Below are 19,817 nucleotides of genomic sequence, written 5' to 3'. Positions count from 1 at the left end.
CACCTCAGAACACAGAAGCAAGAGTGGAAGGTGCTGTTTTGTAGCCTTCCTCGCTTGGCACACAGCTTTCATCACAAATGAACAGCGAGCCTTCACTGAGCTTTCTGTGATGGCAACAAATTCTTGTGTGGGCGAGGAGAAGGCATGTTTGGTCGTGAATGTGGTTTTTCATCTCCTTACTATTTAAAAGCATTCCAAGAACACGTCCATATCATCTTAAATTTAATTATAAATTTTCAGGAGAAAAATACCAGTAATGAATCTGGCTATAAAACCAGCTTTTAGTGTTGCCATTTAAAGACAAAGCAATACAGTGACCCACTTCCGTGCTCCGTGAGTTGAGGTCTCATAGTCTGAACTTGCTCTTATTTGTGTTAACGCGGGACTGAAAGGGTGAGTCTTTTTTTCCCAACCCTCCTACTTCTTTTTTTCTTCAGGCCCAAGAACAAGTTTCTTTGGCATCCAGAGAAAACACTACAGATGAATTGAAAATCCCAGTAATCATTAGGAGATGATTTAGGACAAGACATGCCTTTTGAGTTAGGAATAGAATAGAAATAGCTTACTAATGAAGACAAAAATACTCCAAATAACACAAGTGGATGAGTGAGTGAGCTGGTTTGGAAAGCGTTTTTGGACCGTCTCTGGAAGTAGCTTCAGAAATAGATTAAGCCATTTGTTGAAGAGGTTCTTATACAATTCCACAATATCTAATTGAAAATGTACACACCATCCTGCATATCTTCTTGACTTCCCTATTCTTATTTTTTATTTCATTTAATTTACATTGTCTATGTTATACACATCTAATAATATACTGTATATAAGAGTATTCATTATAATGTATAAGATTAAGTTGGTAGTTGATAGCATGCTAAAAATTAAAATTATATAGCATAATATACTCTATAATTATGTTTAGTAACACTTATATATTTATATAAATTTGTTTTTTATTGTATCAGTAACTATAACTTGAAATGTTGTATATAGTGTTATATATAACAATTCGTAGATATAAACATATGATGTTTCATAGTGATACAGTTTTAAAAACAGAACACCTATGTATTCATTATCTGATCAATTAGCACATACCTGCTAATACCTCATCCATGTTAATATGTTTGAACATTATTGACCGCCAAACTTGGTAACCCAAATCGTGAGAGAGATAGCTATTTGGCTTTATGGAGAGTTTCATTCTTAAGCAATGAGTTGAAAACTAATAAATAGATAGATACTGTTTCCGTAATCATAAAGCTTAAAGAACAAATTATTTTATTTTAAAATTACATTTATTCATTTACTTACTTGTGCATGCCCACGTTTGTATGGAGGAGACGGGCACTTGAGAACAGAAGTCAGAAGACAGCTTTGGGCTCTGCTCTCTTTCCACTCTGTGGATTCCATGGGTTTGGCTAAAGCAGACTTTACCTACTGAGACATCTTGCTGGCCCAGCAGTTATTTTTAATTTATGTAGTTAATGTAATTGTTCAATTGTTTATGAATATAAGTCCATGTTTTTATATATATCATGTTTAGAGATATTTATTTTGGAAGTAGAATTCTTAAAATGGTTTTAACACAAACAGAGCACATTTTATTGTTTGAGCATTTCAGACATGTACATGATGCAATTTAATTAGTACCTGCTCCCATTTTCTCCTCTCCAATTTCTCTGTTATCCCCTTGTCACTTAGTCTTCCTGATATTATGTGCTCTTTTTTCTTTAAACCCAGAGTTCATGCAGTGCTACCTGAATGCATATGGGTGTAGGGACATATACTGGAGTTGGGATAGCCATTCAAGGGGCATCCATGAAAATAACCAGACTCTCTCTCTCTCCCAAAAGCCATTAGTTGCCAATAAATCCTCGACTATGGGTAGAGCCTCATAAACCCTGCCCCAATTCATACTGAGAATTTTGATTGGTTTGATCTTGTGCAATTAGTTCCAGCTAATGTGAACTCTTTTATGTAACTGTGGTATGCCTGGGACATACTGTTTGCTAGAGACAACCACTGTTTCTGCATTTAACAGTCCTTCCTTCTTCTCTTTCTCTCTCTCTCTCTCTCTCTCTCTCTCTCTCCCTTCCTTCCTTCCTTCCTTCCTTCCTTCCTTCCTTCCTTCCTTCCTTCCTTCCTTGTGCTTTTTGAAATATGGACGCATGGTCTTACTGTGTAGTTCAAACTGACCTGGACAGATTCTCACAATCTTACTGCCTCCTCTGCAGCTGAGCCTAGAGGGTGGGACTGTGATGGAATTGTCCTTGCACAGTCTCTTGTCCTCAGCACAAGACAGATGGCCTGTCTATTGATGAGAGCTGGGTACAGTCTTGTTATATCTGTTTTTGTCCTGGGACTGGAGAAGTTTGTTGGTGGTGTACTCCACCTTCCCTTCTCTGTTCATTTGCCTTTCTTCTTTCCATGGAGGTGTTTCAAATGTTCAGGTGAGGACTAAGTCTTAATATAGTTGACATGTCCATTTTTCTCTATAGTGTTATTATGGGAAATTACAGAGGGACTAAGCAAGGGAACTTGCTGTCGTCTCCTTGCTGAGAAGGGCCATACAGCGTTGGATTGGTACTAAGGAGCTGAGAAGACCCTTAGTATTGAGCACTGTGTGATGATCCACTTTGTGTTTTAATTTACATATGTTGGCTTCTTATAAAATTGAAGCTAAACATAATATGTGTATTTTTCATGTTTTATAGCTCTTTTTTTTTTTTTTTTTTTTTTTTTTTAGTGGAAAAACCAGAAACATGAAAGTGAATTTATTTATATAGTTATATAAATATGCATAACATGGCTATCAGGTAATTTACATATGTATTCACATATATACATATGTATTATTTATTTATTTTTTTTTCTTTTTTTTTTTTTTATTAACTTGAGTATTTCTTATATACATTTCGAGTGTTATTCCCTTTCCCGGTTTCCGGGCAAACATCCCCCTCCCCCCTCCCCTTCCTTATGGGTGTTCCCCTCCCAACCCTCCCACCATTGCCGCCCTCCCCCCATAGACTAGTTCACTGGGGGTTCAGTCTTAGCAGGACCCAGGGCTTCCCCTTCCACTGGTGCTCTTACTAGGATATTCATTGCTACCTATGGGGTCAGAGTCCAGGGTCAGTCCATGTATAGTCTTTAGGTAGTGGCTTAGTCCCTGGAAGCTCTGGTTGCTTGGCATTGTTGTACTTTTGGGGTCTCGAGCCCCTTCAAGCTCTTCCAGTTCTTTCTCTGATTCCTTCAATAGGGGACCTATTCTCAGTTCAGTGGTTTGCTGCTGGCATTCGCCTCTGTATTTGCTGTATTCTGGCTGTGTCTCTCAGGAGCGATCTACATCCGGCTCCTGTCGGTCTGCACTTCTTTGCTTCATCCATCTAGTCCAATTGGGTGGCTGTATATGTATGGGCCAAATGTGGGACAGGCTCTGAATGGGTGTTCCTTCAGTCTCTGTTTTAATCTTTGCCTCTCCCTTCCCTGCCAAGGGTATTTTTTTTCCTCATTTAAAGAAGGAGTGAAGCATTCACATTTTGATCATCCGTCTTGAGTTTCGTTTGTTCTAGGGATCTAGGGTAATTCAAGCATTTGGGCTAATAGCCACTTATCAATGAGTGCATACCATGTATGTCTTTCTGTGATTGGGTTAGTTCACTCAGGATGATATTTTCCAGTTCCAACCATTTGCCTACGAATTTCATAAACTCGTTGTTTTTGATAGCTGAGTAGTATTCCATTGTGTAGATGTACCACATTTTCTGTATCCATTCCTCTGTTGAAGGGCATCTGGGTTCTTTCCATTTTCTGGCTATTATAAATAAGGCTGCAATGAACATAGTGGAGCACGTGTCTCTTTTATATGTTGAGGCATCTTTTGGGTATATGCCCAAGAGAGGTATAGCTGGATCCTCAGGCAGTTCAATGTCCAATTTTCTGAGGAACCTCCAGACTGATTTCCAGAATGGTTTTACCAGTCTGCAATCCCACCAACAATGGAGGAGTGTTCCTCTTTCTCCACAACCTCGCCAGCATCTGCTGTCACCTGAGTTTTTGATCTTAGCCAATCGCACTGGTGTGAGGTGAAATCTCAGGGTTGTTTTGATTTGCATTTCCCTTATGACTAAAGATGTTGAACATTTCTTTAGGTGTTTCTCAGCCATTCGGCATTCCTCAGCTGTGAATTCTTTGTTTAGCTCTGAACCCCATTTTTTAATAGGGTTATTTGTTTCCCTGCGGTCTAACTTCTTGAGTTCTTTGTATATTTTGGATATAAGGCCTCTATCTGTTGTAGGGTTGGTAAAGATCTTTTCCCAATCTGTTGGTTGCCGTTTTGTCCTAACCACAGTGTCCTTTGCCTTACAGAAGCTTTGCAGTTTTATGAGATCCCATTTGTCAATTCTTGATCTTAGAGCATAAGCCATTGGTGTTTTGTTCAGGAAATTTTTTCCAGTGCCCATGTGTTCCAGATGCTTCCCTAGTTTTTCTTCTATTAGTTTGAGTGTGTCTGGTTTGATGTGGAGGTCCTTGATCCACTTCGACTTAAGCTTTGTACAGGGTGATAAGCATGGATCGATCTGCATTCTTCTACATGTTGCCCTCCAGTTGAACCAGCACCATTTGCTGAAAATGCTATCTTTTTTCCATTGGATGGTTTTGGCTCCTTTGTCAAAAATCAAGTGACCATAGGTGTGTGGGTTCATTTCTGGGTCTTCAATTCTATTCCATTGGTCTATCTGTCTGTCTCTGTACCAATACCATGCAGTTTTTATCACTATTGCTCTGTAATACTGCTTGAGTTCAGGGATAGTGATTCCCCCTGAAGTCCTTTTATTGTTGAGGATAGCTTTAGCTATCCTGGGTTTTTTGTTATTCCAGATGAATTTGCAAATTGTTCTGTCTAACTCTTTGAAGAATTGGATTGGTATTTTGATGGGGATTGCATTGAATCTGTAGATTGCTTTTGGTAAAATGGCCATTTTTACTATATTAATCCTGCCAATCCATGAGCATGGGAGATCTTTCCATCTTCTGAGGTCTTCTTCAATTTCTTTCTTCAGTGTCTTGAAGTTCTTATTGTACAGATCTTTTACTTGCTTGGTTAAAGTCACACCGAGGTACTTTATATTATTTGGGTCTATTATGAAGGGTGTCGTTTCCCTAATTTCTTTCTCGGCTTGTTTCTCTTTTGTATAGAGGAAGGCAACTGATTTATTTGAGTTAATTTTATACCCAGCCACTTTGCTGAAGTTGTTTATCAGCTTTAGTAGTTCTCTGGTGGAACTTTTGGGATCACTTAAATATACTATCATATCATCTGCAAATAGTGATATTTTGACCTCTTCTTTTCCGATCTGTATCCCTTTGATCTCCTTTTGTTGTCTGATTGCTCTGGCTAGAACTTCAAGAACTATATTGAATAAGTAGGGAGAGAGTGGGCAGCCTTGTCTAGTCCCTGATTTTAGTGGGATTGCTTCAAGTTTCTCTCCATTTAGTTTAATGTTAGCAACTGGTTTGCTGTATATGGCTTTTACTATGTTTAGGTATGGGCCTTGAATTCCTATTCTTTCCAGGACTTTTATCATGAAGGGGTGTTGAATTTTGGCAAATGCTTTCTCAGCATCTAATGAAATGATCATGTGGTTCTGTTCTTTCAGTTTGTTTATATAATGGATCACGTTGATGGTTTTCCGTATATTAAACCATCCCTGCATGCCTGGGATGAAGCCTACTTGATCATGGTGGATGATTGTTTTGATGTGCTCTTGAATTCGGTTTGCCAGAATTTTATTGAGTATTTTTGCGTCGATATTCATAAGGGAAATTGGTCTGAAGTTCTCTTTCTTTGTTGTGTCTTTGTGTGGTTTAGGTATAAGAGTAATTGTAGATTCGTAGAAGGAATTCGGTAGGGCTCCATCTGTTTCAATTTTGTGGAATAGTTTGGATAATATTGGTATGAGGTCTTCTATGAAGGTTTGATAGAATTCTGCACTAAACCCATCTGGACCTGGGCTCTTTTTGGTTGGGAGACCTTTAATGACTGCTTCTATTTCCTTAGGAGTTATGGGGTTGTTTAACTGGTTTATCTGTTCCTGATTTAACTTTGATACCTGGTATCTGTCTAGGAAATAGTCCATTTCCTGAAGATTTTCAAATTTTGTTGAATATAGGTTTTTATAGTAAGATCTGATGATTTTTTGAATTTCCTCTGAATCTGTAGTTATGTCTCCCTTTTCATTTCTGATTTTGTTAATTTGGACGCACTCTCTGTGTCCTCTCGTTAGTCTGGCTAAGGGTTTATCTATCTTGTTGATTTTCTCAAAGAACCAACTTTTGGTCCTGTTGATTCTTTCTATGGTCCTTTTTGTTTCTACTTGGTTGATTTCAGCTCTGAGTTTGATTATTTCCTGCCTTCTACTCCTCCTGGGTGTATTTGCTTCTTTTTGTTCTAGAGCTTTTAGGTGTGCTGTCAAGCTGCTGACATATGCTCTTTCCTGTTTCTTTCTGCAGGCACTCAGCGCTATGAGTTTTCCTCTTAGCACAGCTTTCATTGTGTCCCATAAGTTTGAGTATGTTGTATCTTCATTTTCATTAAATTCTAAGAAGTTTTTAATTTCTTTCTTTATTTCTTCCTTGACCAGGTTATCATTGAGTAGAGCATTGTTCAATTTCCACGTATATGTGGGCATTCTTCCCTTATTGTTATTGAAGACCAGTTTTAGGCCGTGGTGGTCTGATAGCACGCATGGGATTATTTCTATCTTTCTGTACCTGTTGAGGCCCGTTTTTTGACCAATTATATGGTCAATTTTGGAGAAAGTACCATGAGGAGCTGAGAAGAAGGTATATCCTTTTGCTTTAGGATAGAATGTTCTATAAATATCCGTTAAGTCCATTTGGCTCATGACTTCTCTTAGTCTGTCGACATCACTGTTTAATTTCTGTTTCCATGATCTGTCCATTGATGAGAGTGGGGTGTTGAAATCTCCCACTATTATTGTGTGAGGTGCAATGTGTGTTTTGAGCTTTAGTAAGGTTTCTTTTACGTATGTAGGTGCCCTTGTATTTGGGGCATAGATATTTAGGATTGAGAGTTCATCTTGGTGGATTTTTCCTTTGATGAATATGAAGTGTCCTTCCTTATCTTTTTTGATGACTTTTAGTTGGAAATTGATTTTATTTGATATTAGAATGGCTACTCCAGCTTGCTTCTTCTGACCATTTGCTTGGAAAGTTGTTTTCCAGCCTTTCACTCTGAGGTAGTGTCTGTCTTTGTCTCTGAGGTGTGTTTCCTGTAGGCAGCAGAATGCAGGGTCCTCGTTGCGTATCCAGTTTGTTAATCTATGTCTTTTTATTGGGGAGTTGAGGCCATTGATATTGAGAGATATTAAGGAATAGTGATTATTGTTTCCCTTTATATTCATATTTGGATGTGAGGTTATGTTTGTGTGCTTTCATTCTCTTTGTTTTGTTGCCAAGACGATTAGTTTCTTGTTTCTTCTAGGGTATAGCTTGCCTCCTTATGTTGGGCTTTACCATTTATTATCCTTTGTAGTGCTGGATTTGTAGAAAGATATTGTGTAAATTTGGTTTTGTCATGGAATATCTTGGTTTCTCCATCAATGTTAATTGAGAGTTTTGCTGGATACAGTAACCTGGGCTGGCATTTGTGTTCTCTTAGGGTCTGTATGACATCAGTCCAGGATCTTCTGGCCTTCATAGTTTCTGGCGAGAAGTCTGGTGTGATTCTGATAGGTCTCCCTTTATATGTTACTTGACCTTTTTCCCTTACTGCTTTTAATATTCTTTCTTTATTTTGTGCGTTTGGTGTTTTGACAATTATGTGACGGGAGGTGTTTCTTTTCTGGTCCAATCTATTTGGAGTTCTGTAGGCTTCTTGTATGCCTATGGGTATCTCTTTTTTTAGGTTAGGGAAGTTTTCTTCTATGATTTTGTTGAAGATATTTACTGGTCCTTTGAGCTGGGAGTCTTCACTCTCTTCTATACCTATTATCCTTAGGTTTGATCTTCTCATTGAGTCCTGGATTTCCTGTATGTTTTGGACCAGTAGCTTTTTCCGCTTTACATTATCTTTGACAGTTGAGTCAATGATTTCTATGGAATCTTCTGCTCCTGAGATTCTCTCTTCCATCTCTTGTATTCTGTTGGTGAAGCTTGTATCTACAGCTCCTTGTCTCTTCTTTTGGTTTTCTATATCCAGGGTTGTTTCCATGTGTTCTTTCTTGATTGCTTCTATTTCCATTTTTAATTCCTTCATCTGTTTGATTGTGTTTTCCTGGAATTCTTTCAGGGATTTTTGCCATTCCTCTCTGTAGGCCTCTACTTGTTTATTAATGATTTCCTGTGTTTCCCTAAGTGTGTTCATGTCTTTCTTGAAGTCCTCCAGCATCATGATCAAATATGATTTTGAAACTAGATCTTGCTTTTCTGGTGTGTTTGGATATTCCATGTTTGTTTTGGCGGGAGAATTGGGCTCCGATGATGGCATGCAGTCTTGGTTTCTGTTGCTTGGGTTCCTGCACTTGCCTCTCGCCATCAGATTATCTCTAGTGTTACTTTGTTCTGCTATTTCTGACAGTGGCTAGACTGACCTATAAGCCTGTGTGTCAGGAGTGCTGTAGACCTGTTTTCCTCTCTTTCAGTCAGTTATGGGGACAGTGTGTTCTGCTTTCCGGCGTGTAGTTTTTCCTCTCTACAGGTCTTCAGCTGTTCTTGTGGGCCTGTGTCTTGAGTTCACCAGGCAGCTTTCTTGCAGCAGAAAATTTGGTCTTACCTGTGGTCCCGAGGCTCAGGTTCGCTCGTGGGGTGCTGCCCAGGGGCTCTCTGCAGCGGCAGCAACCAGGAAGACCTGTGCCGCCCCTTCCGGGAGCTTCAGTGCACCAGGGTTCCAGATGGTCTTTGGCTTTTTCCTCTGGCGTCCGAGATGTGTGTGCAGGGAGCAGTCTCTTCTGGTTTCCCAGGCTTGTCTGCCTCTCTGAAGGTTTAGCTCTCCCTCCCACGGGATTTGGGTGCAGAGAACTGTTTATCCGGTCTGTTTCTTTCAGGTTCCGGCGGTGTCTCAGGCGCAGAAGTCCTGCCGCTCCTGGGCCCTCCCCCACGGGAGCCCAGAGGCCTTATACAGTTTCCTCTTGGGCCAGGGATGTGGGCAGGGGTGAGCAGTGTTGGTGGTCTCTTCCGCTCTGCAGCCTCAGGAGTGCCCACCTGACCAGGTGGTTGGGTCTCTCTCTCACCGGGTCTGGGAGCAGAGAGCTGCTGTTTTATAGCTCTTATTCATATCTACACGTGCATACATAGTTGTAAATATTAAAATAACTTTCTAAATATAGAAAGGTAATTATTGAAGTTATATAACATGATATTGTTTTTGCTATAATTACTCTTTATTCATTTGAATGTAAAGATAATTCCCTTATTATCTTTATGAGTTCTGTGTTTCTTTCACAGTTTAACAGAAACTATATAGATATAGTATACTACATATTTGTTTGGTATGAATAATGGAAACCTAATCCAAGAGACAGGAAATGGTTATTTCATTTTCACTTCATGTTTAAAACTATTCTCAGACCATCAATATGATACTCTTTGGAAATTTCTCCTAGTACGTGAGTCCATTTGAACTCTTTGTATGGGATTTACTTGTATGAAAGTAAATTCAGGCATGTAGGACTTACATGTACTGAGGTTACATATTCTGTTTAGAAATCCTTATTTGCTCTTTTTCAGATATTATCATGTTTAGTCACTCATAATTTAAAAAATAGAACCTTGTGAGAAGCATTCTTTCACTAAAAAGCACATTTTTTCTTTTTGTTTCTTCCTATATTAGGGCAATGTGTATTTCATTTATTAATTCATGAGGAACGCTTCACTATTTTATGTACATCCTAATTGCAAGAAGTTCATCTGTCTTTCAACTCTCTTAAGGAGAGATTTCTCTTTCTCTTCTCACCTCTTCCTCTTTCTAATCCTCCCCAACTCCTGTGTGCCTTTGTTAAAGACAAAGCCTGTGGTTGGGTATCTATCACAATTGTTTTCTATCTGTTTTCTGGGATAGGATCTCTCACTAAACTGTCCACCTGACAGCTCTTGGCTAGCTTAGCCATTTACATGGGTGCCAAGGCTCCATTCTCAGCTTGTCATACTTTTCCAATAGGGACTTTGCTGACTGAGCCAGGTCCTTGGCTTTAGGAGGTTAACTTATAGAACGTTTTTAAACTGAAAAGATACTTTATTATCTTAAACATTTACCAAATTATAAAATTTCAGATTATCACCTTTTTGTTTTATTTCAGATGACTATGATGAAGAAATAGCCTGTACACAACATGGCCAGATGTATTTAAATAGAGACATTTGGAAACCTTCTCCATGCCAGATCTGTGTCTGTGACAATGGTGCTATCCTCTGTGACAAGATAGAGTGCCAAGAAGTGCTCAACTGTGCCAATCCTGTAACACCTCCTGGGGAGTGCTGCCCAGCGTGTCCACAGACATCTGGAGGTGGAGATACAAGTTTTGGTAAGACTGCTCAAAGCTGTTTCAGAGGACAGCTAGCAACTCACCTTTATCTTCCAGTGATTGTTGCTTTTCAAGTTTAACAACTCACATGAATAATCATAGCAACTAACTCAGTGACCTCAGGGATTAGTGATTTTGAAATTATTTATATATATATATATATATATATATATATATATATATATATATATGTACACACACACACACACACACACACACACACACACACACAATTCTAAAGTGTGGTGAGCTTCCTGGAGTTAAGTAGGGAACCTTTTTACCCTACTTAGGCCATTAACATTGAAATATAGAGTAATTTTTTGTCTTCTTAATTGTCAGAAGATCTTAGTTTGAAGGGTTGTATGTGCCTTCTAGATGACTGCTATTATTGTGTGTATGAAAGGTGCCTCCATGATATTTAGTTGACTTTCTATTGTATTGCTTTAATGTCCAAGAAACACAGAAAACATTTATTTTCTCTCATACAAGTTTCACTCTAGAGAATGCAATAACTGTTTTTAATATAATTTATTGCTCTAGCAACTTCTCTTACATTGTCTCAACAATCTACGGAATGTGTAATGTGGACCACATAATAGAAGGAAATGGAATCAATTTCTTGGAGGAAAGAATGGTACAAGATTCTGGGTTCAAAAATACTTTTTCAGGAAAAAGTATCTGTGTTTAATTGATATTATACTTTGGATTATGCATCAAATATACAGACATATATATTTATGTTATTTGCATATTTTAATGAGCTAGGTAAGACCAACATTAAGCATTTAGGTTGTTTGCTTCAGTCCTTGTACCAATTGTATCAATTGCCAAAACATTATCAAAGCTTCATTTTTTTCAAATTCCATTGAAAATAGTAATAAATATAATAAAAATATTCAACAGTACACACAGAGAAATATTAGACACATACATCTTTTCATCTTGGAGTTATTTAGCAGAGACTGCATCTAAAATAATTATTTAAACTTAAATTTATAATGTGTGATAAAATTGGGTCATAGTATGATAAAAATAACACACAAAGGCTACTGGAAGCAATAATTTCATAGAATCCCAGGAGTAAATACAATTAATCCTGTGGGGGGATAAACAAATAGCACGTGAGAGTAGTCATCAAATATCAGAAAGCAAAATATATAACTTCCTGCCAGTAAGCAGTGTAGGGGAGCACAACTCATTCAGGGGAAGAGTGATATTGGGCAGCACTAGATTTATAAAAGACATCAACAGAGAAGGGTGATTGAATTCCATTGACTTTACGAGACAAAGGACATACTGGCATATGTCTGGCCACAGATTGGGCAAAATTTCTGGAGATGAGTAGAGTGGCCTATGTATTTAATTCTAGGACTTGACAAGTAACATAGGAGGATCGCCAGTTCAAAGTCAGCCTGAACTACAAAGACCAGCCAGCAGGAGCTCAAAACTAGATATCAAGATCAAACAAAACTAACCCATACCAAACTGAACTAATAGAATATTTAACCAATTATACATCTTCTTATTTTCTTATTTATTTATTTATTTATTTATTTGTCTGTTTGTTTGTTTGTTTACAGACAAGTTCTCATGTATACCAAGCTAGTCTTTAACAAATTTAGCCAAGGATAGCCTTGAATTTTCTAAGTGCTGGGTTCTTTCTATATACATAAGTGGTACTAACTAAGTACTAAGTTGTGCCTTCAGCTCAAAACCTAGTGAAATCATAGATGTGTCTAAGAAAGACGGGTTTTCAGCAGAAACAACATTCAATGAATAGGAAAAAAAGCAAGCCTATGAAAGATGAAAAGGAAGTTAAAGAATGAGGCAATAATGGCCAACTTACAGAAGAGATATAGATGACATCCATGAGAAAAGAAAAATAATAAATTAAAATCAAGAAGAATTAAACACATTACAAGACATAGTACATGCAAAAGATATGTGTATTCTTGAAAAGTTCCAAAAGACGACACTGATGTAATAGAGCAGAACAAATCATTCAAAAAAAACCATCTTAATATTGACAATGCTTGGGCAAGAAATTTTGTTAGTTGGGCAAATAGAGCAGAAATTTGGAAATTATAATTTAGGCTTCTGTACATTTTGTATTACTAGTAACATATAGTAGGAAAGATCTCCCATGTTCTTGAATTGGCAGGATTAACATAGTGAAAAGGGCCATCTTGCTCTTGCAGAAAGCAATCTACAGATTCAGTGCAATTCCCATCAACATTCCAACTCAATTCTTCATAGAGATAGAAGAAACAATTTGCAAATTCACTTGGAATAACAAAAAAAAAAACCAGGATAGTGAAAACTAATCTTAACAATAAAAACTTCTGGGGAATCACCCTTCCTGACCTCAGGCTATATTACAGAGCAATCATGGTAAAAACTGCATGATATTGGTACAGAGACAGGGAGGTAGATCAGTGGAATAAAATTGAAGACTCAGAAATGAACCCCCACACCTATGGTCACTTGATCTTTGACAAAGAAGCTAAAACCATGCAATGGAAAAAGGACAGCATATTCAACAAATGGTGCTGCTTCATCTGGAGCTCAGCATGTAGAAGAATGCAAATAGATCCATTCTTATCGCCTTTTACACATGGGCACAGGGGAAAATTTCCTGAATTTTCCAGTGGCTTATGCTCTACGATCAAAAATTGACAAATGGTACCTCGTAAAATTGCAAAGTTTCTCTAAGGTAAAGGACACTGTCAATAGGACAAAACAGCAACCAAAAGATTGGGAAAAGGTCTTTACCAATTCTACATCTGATAGAGGGCTAATATCTAGTATGTACAAAGAACTCATGAAGTTAGGATCCAAAGAACCACATAATCCTATTAAAAATTGGGTACACAGCTAATAGTAAAAGTAGAAGTTATATTTTTATGGACCTAGTAATAAAAATATCTTGATTTATTACCCACATTGCCACTTCCAAGCAATTCTGAGCATTTCACATGTCTCTGAGCTGTAATTTTCTTACCCGATAAGTGGGAACAATAATCACCATTTTAGAGACATGTTTCTAAGCTCTGTTTCCCTTCCCTGACACCTAGCAAGCCCTCTAAGCATGCTCTCCAGGAGAGCAAACCAAACATTCACCCATTAACTTGCCCTCATCAGAGGCTACTGGCCATTTAGTTATATTTCTGAGAACTAATAAGTTTCCTCATGCTAGACCTAGCACAATTACTTCATCCTGTATCAAGAGTCAGGTTACTCATTATTCTATTTCTATGGCCTATATACTCTCTTCAGATGATAAATACATACGTACTTCAGAGGATAAGGGCTTTGGAATACTTACATTAATTTATGGGAGTTCCTGTGTTTTTATTTTATCAACTCCATTTGAGAAGAGGCAACATGGCATTGTGGAGAAAGCATACACAATGGAGTGTGGCTATCTGAACTTGGATGCTGTAGGAATATGGCACTGAGAAAACCATTTGACATTTGAACAACTGAATTTTCTCTTTGTGAGAAAGAAAAATGGTGTGCTCTGGAATGTGAATACTCAGTAATATTTCTATAGCATCCCCACTCGTCCTTCCCCATTTCTTTTCTTTCCTTTCTCCTTCCAAGCCTTCTTTACCCTCTATCTGTCATTCTTCCTTCTTGATTCATCAGCCAGTGTTTTTGGTATGAGTTATGACCAGGGCCAATGAATTATTTTGGGAGATGTTTTTATGTAAATAAAATTCCATCTCCTTTGAATGACTTGGGCAATAGTATATCTATGTTGTACACATTATCCCAAAACCTAGCAGTGCTTTATGTGAATTTGGAAGCATTTACCTTTCTATATAGTAATGCTGTATCTCCAGAAAACTGCCTATCCTGTGGAAACAGCTACAGTTTGAATTCTTTTACAAAAAAGTCATCTTTTTTCTACAATGGGGCAAAAGGGGAGCATCGCCAACCCTGTGGCAATGGGCAAACAATGAAGTAGGTATTGCTGCACTTAGCAGAGATCGGGTATCAGATCCGTGAGTGGCTAAGAAATTATGTACGAGTAGTGAGATGAGATGACCTTTCTACATCATTATTATCCATAATAAAAGCACAAATCCAAAAAAATTGGGTACAAAGAATTTTTAACTGAGGAATATCAAATGGCTGAGAAGTGCCTAAAGAAATGTTCAACATCCTTAGTCATCAAGGAAATGCAAATCAAAACAAGCCTGAGTTTCCACCTCGCACCAGTCAGAATGGCTAAGATCAAAAACTCAGGTGACATCAGACTGGCAAGGATGTGGAGAAATACAACACTCATTCATTGTTGGTGGGATTGCAAGCTGTTACAACCACTCTGGAAATCAGTCTGGTGGTTCCTCAGAAAATTGGTCATAGAGCTACCTGAGGACCCAGCTATACCACTCCTAGTCATATACACAAAAGATGCTCCAACAAGGAACAACAACACGTGCTCTACTATGTTCATAGCAGTCTTCTTTATAATAGCCAGAAGCTGGAAAGAACCCAGATGTCCTTCAACAGAGGAATGAACACAGAAAATGTCGTACATTTATACAATGGAGTTCTACTCAGCTCTTAAAAACAATGACTACATGAATTTTTTAGGCAAATGGATCGAACTAAAAAATATCATTCTGAGTGAGGTAACCTAGTCACAATAGAACACACATGGTATGCACTAACTGAATACCCAAGGAACAATTCACAGACCATATGAAGCTCAAGAAGGAACAACAAAATGTGGATGCTTCATTTCTTAGAAGGGTAACAAAATACTCATGGGAGAAAATACAGGGACAGAGAGTTGAGCAGGAACAGAGACTGCCCCCTTGTGAATCAATCCCACCAAATCAGTCACTATTGCTGATGCCAAGAAGTGCTTGGTGACAGACTGATATGGATGTCTTCTGAGAGGCTCTTCAAGAGCCTTACTGATACCTATGCAGATGCTTGCAGTTAACCATCGGAACTTAAGGGATGTGCAACCCTGTAGGAGGTCATCAATACCAACCAACCAGACTCCCCAGTGCTCCTGGGGTCTAAACCACCAACCAAAGAGTATACATTGAGGGACCCATAATTCCAGCTGCATATGTAGTAGAGGATGGCATTGTCTGTCATCAGTAGAAGGAGAAGCCCTTGGTCCTGTGAAGCCTTGTTTCCACAGTGTAGGAGAATGCCAGGTGTTGAGGTGGGAGCGGGTGGGTGGGAATGGGAGCATCTTCATAGAAGCAAGGGGATAAGGGAGCATGGATGGGAAAGGGAGGACAGTGGATAACATTGAAATGTAAATACATAAAATATCCAATAAAAAAGAATAATGAGAAAGGTAAAAAATATTACAAACAACATTTGTTAAATATAATTCATTAAATATAATTCATTAAATATAATGTAAATAATGCCTAGTGTTTTGCCAATACTAGAACCTCTATGAATGCAGGATGTTTTTCATAGTTGTTTTTCCATATTAATGACATTATTTTTCTTTTTGTAGGTAGAGGAAGAAAGGTGAGTTTTACTTCCATGATTCCTTTTGCATAGGCAAAATTCTTTCTGAGACTATCTCCATAGAACTGTGCTCTGAAATGTCTGGAAACATCTTAAATATCAATCATAGATTCCACCCACTCACTGATATTCAAGGATGTTCACTGTAGTTCTATTTTTTAATGTAACAGTTTAAGATACAGCAGTGCAGCTTTGATTAGATAAACAAGTGTGCACAAAAATGATGTGATATGTCAGAAAGTTAGCCCTGGCTATATTCAAAGTGCTCAGTGAAGTAAGGTCTTCCGAGTATTTGCTTTGTTTCCAAAATTCTCTACTGCCCAAAGATTTGACTTTATAATTAGGTAAAATAATAATGTATTTAAGAGAAGAAAATTAAGTAAATTTAAATGCATTTCTCCCACAGTCCTTGCTCCTAGAATTTATTTGTTGAAGTCATACTTCTTTTCTCCAGTTGCTTGATTGAACATGTTAAGATGTGATAATTGATATTAATTAATTAGTAATGATTAATTCAAGAAGAGAATCAAGGAAGTAAAATAGGCAGATACAATGATGTCATTAAGGAAATCAAAATCACAGGAAAATACTGAGGTAGATAACACTAAATAGTATATGAGTATGTAAACGTCAGACGATATAATTACAAAAACACTTCAAGAATCTGTAGTTCTACTACTCAAATGGAAAGCCACTCATGTCTACTTTGTTTGCTGTGCCTGCACTGAGGCATGTAGACTAGCCTGGCAGTCTCTTCCTATGCAATTCACTTTTTCCAACTCTCTCCTCAGAGACTGGGCAAGTGCACAACTGCACCTTTTATTCAGATGAGAGAAGCATATTTACCTTCAGTTACTCTTGGCATTTTCTATGAATTCTGTCACAGAGAAACAGGTGGCAAGAATGGTATTTGATATTCCTGAGAACCCTGTCACTTAGTGTGTGAAATGCAAATACTCTCCTCTGGTTTTCTTTGGGAGATGTTTCAGTTATGTTCTGTCTTTATATCTTTTTCCCTGACCTTTTTTTAAAATTCTAGTCAATTCTTTGCTATTGATGTAGTAAAAAATGGTGTAAACCAAAATTTTTCTCATTTCATATGTACTTTAACTGAGTGGAAATTTTATTGACAGTAATATCTGGCTGAATGCCTTGATTATTGAACATTAACTTTTTGTTTTTGAGGTTAACATTCCTAGAAACTGCCAGTATTTTCTATAGCCTAATGTGACGTTATTATTCTAAATACTTTCTATTTTCTAATTGGCATCTTTTCTGAAAATAAATCTTTCTAGGGACAAAAAGGAGAACCAGGATTAGTTCCTGTTGTAAGTATATATGTGTTTGTATGTTATATTATGTATATATGTATATTTATCTCAGACATAAATATAGGAGTTGTATATTGTTTCTTTCTCTCAAAAAGCAAATTATTTTATAATAAAACATTTTAATATAACATGAACAAGATATAATACAATATTATTTGATACAATATTCTACAACATTAAATTTTATAATCATATGATTGAAAGTACAAAATCATGATTTTATAATATTTAATGTATCACATGTATACATACTGTCAGTTAATGTTAGTGTTCTTGGTTGAATGTTCCACAATTTTAGAAGTGTGTTATACCTTGATCCTCATTGACATTTCATGTTACTACAAAGATCCTTAGGGTATATTTATTCTTGTAGGTAACCAGAAGGCTTACCAGGGTATTATGAAATTGCTATCATTTCAAACCACGGATTTTTATGGCAGTTTTTAATCAGTCTGTTATGGGAAAAGACTACACAGTTAATTATTTGGTGTTAAACATATTTTCACTTTACCTTTAAATTCCATTTCCTTAGTTTTTCTTAAAAGTAAACATTTCCTATAGTTTCCCCTTTTCATGTTTGATATATCTTAGATTCCAAATATCTGACATTTATTAAGACACGTAATTCTATGTGGTTATTTCCTACACACCATTTGCATTTGTGTCTTCCTGTAAATTTTCACTTGAAGAAGCTTAGTACACAGAGATTATGTAATCAGTTCAAGGTCACACAGTTGTCATGTGGGTGACACTCTGAGTGCAGTGTGGATGTTTCAGTTTCCATTGCAATTACTACATTCCTTTGTTAGCACTCAACCTAGATGACCTTTTAACTCATAAGGCAGGGGGAGTACAACTGGTTAGGAACACCTACATTCTTAAAAAGATTCTGCTGTGCTTTTGTTTTTATTCATCGGACTACTGAATTTTCCATTCCTTGTGTAAAACTTGGTCTTTACAAATTTCCTTGTTTGGTGTTTAGGTAACGGGCATACGTGGTCGTCCAGGACCTGCAGTAAGTATTTTTCTCCAGTATTTGTTAGGAATACTGAACATCATTTTTGCCAAGGCATACATGTAAACACAGTAGGACATAGAAGAGCGTGTCAAAGTGTTTTGCTTCAAATCGTCTTCAGATTTTGACTTTTTATTTTGAAATACAAGATGGTACACAAGGGTCAGTTTCATCCTGAAGTTGATAAACTTTACTTTTCCTTATGCATTAGTTTTTCTCTCGGTGAAAGGAAAAATAGGCTATGTTTAAATTGTTAATTTTATATTGACCTTGTTCTTTAAATGAGAGTGTATTTGTGTGATGAGTGATTAAGAGATTTATTTACTTAAATAATATATCACAATAGAATTTGAGAAGTATGCTTGCATGAGAGATTTCTGGCTTTGCATGAAGACTAATTATCTTGAACTCTGACTAATCAACAGCGTTTTTAGGTAACTAACGAATAATATGTGCTCATATATACACCATTTCAATTTCAAAAACCCGTTAGATCTTTTGAAATAAAATACTAACATAGCTCTAAAGACTCATTTTAGGCTATTGTAAGTTTCTGCCTTTACATAGTGTTGCAGAGCAGGGCATGGGATTAAGACACATAGTTGCTGCTTTTCAGGAGGCTGAAGCAAGAGGATCCTTAGAGCCAAGGAATTTCAAGGCTAGTCTGTAAAACAACTTAGTACAAAATCAAATAAAACAACAGGAATAATGCCGTTGGGTGAAATAAATAATATGAAATAAAATGTTTGTAAGTAGAACAGCAACTGTGACAATTACAAGTTGAGACATTATAAGTAGATTCAATTTGTCTGTATGTGTATGTATATGCAGTAAAAATAACACATTAAGTCACCTAGTGTGTATACACAAAGCAATATACACAGTCAGACCAGTGATGACTGACCTAGAGCGTTGTGCACCTGTTTGAATGCACATACTTTTTTTTTACCAGATAATTGAAAATTTAGGGTCCACACTTTTATGTGAGTCTCCACACCTGAACTCTTCTTTGTGTGTCTAGATCTTAAGGGCTAATTCGGATCTATATTGGGAGAAGTCTGTAAAAATGGTATTTAAAATTTCACAATTACAAGTTACCCTAATGTGCTTAGCTACACGGCCTCTTCATGTGTCATCTAATTCTTTACAGATGTTCAAACTTCACTCTTAAAGCACCCTGCCCTTTGGTGTATGATACATTCACATGCATAGACTTTGCTGTCCAGCCTTCCACTGCTCTCAGTTGGAAATGTGATGTTTCTGGGTCAATGATCTTATTTTAACTGAATCCTTAGAAAATGATTCATAAATGCTTATGTGCATAATTTTAATTTATGTTCTAGGGCCCTCCAGGATCACAAGGACCAAGAGGGGACCGAGGCCCCAAAGGAAGACCTGTAAGTTGGCAGCTGTACTCCC

The 19,817-nt window shown here is 37.2% G+C and overlaps 1 protein-coding gene across 1 annotated transcript in view; it reads left to right on the top strand.

The window, feature by feature from the left end:
* Col5a2 (collagen type V alpha 2 chain) overlaps positions 1-19,817 on the top strand; it is a 149,384-nt gene that overhangs the window by 73,554 nt on the left and 56,013 nt on the right. The window contains exons 2-6 of the mRNA NM_001399195.1: positions 10,320-10,544; positions 16,039-16,052; positions 17,348-17,380; positions 18,366-18,398; positions 19,742-19,795. Coding sequence (NP_001386124.1) covers positions 10,320-10,544; positions 16,039-16,052; positions 17,348-17,380; positions 18,366-18,398; positions 19,742-19,795 — 359 coding nt within the window. The remainder of the gene's footprint in view (positions 1-10,319; positions 10,545-16,038; positions 16,053-17,347; positions 17,381-18,365; positions 18,399-19,741; positions 19,796-19,817) is intronic.

This window comes from Rattus norvegicus, chromosome 9 (assembly GCF_036323735.1).
Source record: "Rattus norvegicus strain BN/NHsdMcwi chromosome 9, GRCr8, whole genome shotgun sequence".
NCBI lineage: Eukaryota > Metazoa > Chordata > Mammalia > Rodentia > Muridae > Rattus > Rattus norvegicus.
The sequence above is the reverse complement of the archived record's forward strand: the minus strand, read 5'-3'. Positions and strand labels throughout refer to the sequence as shown.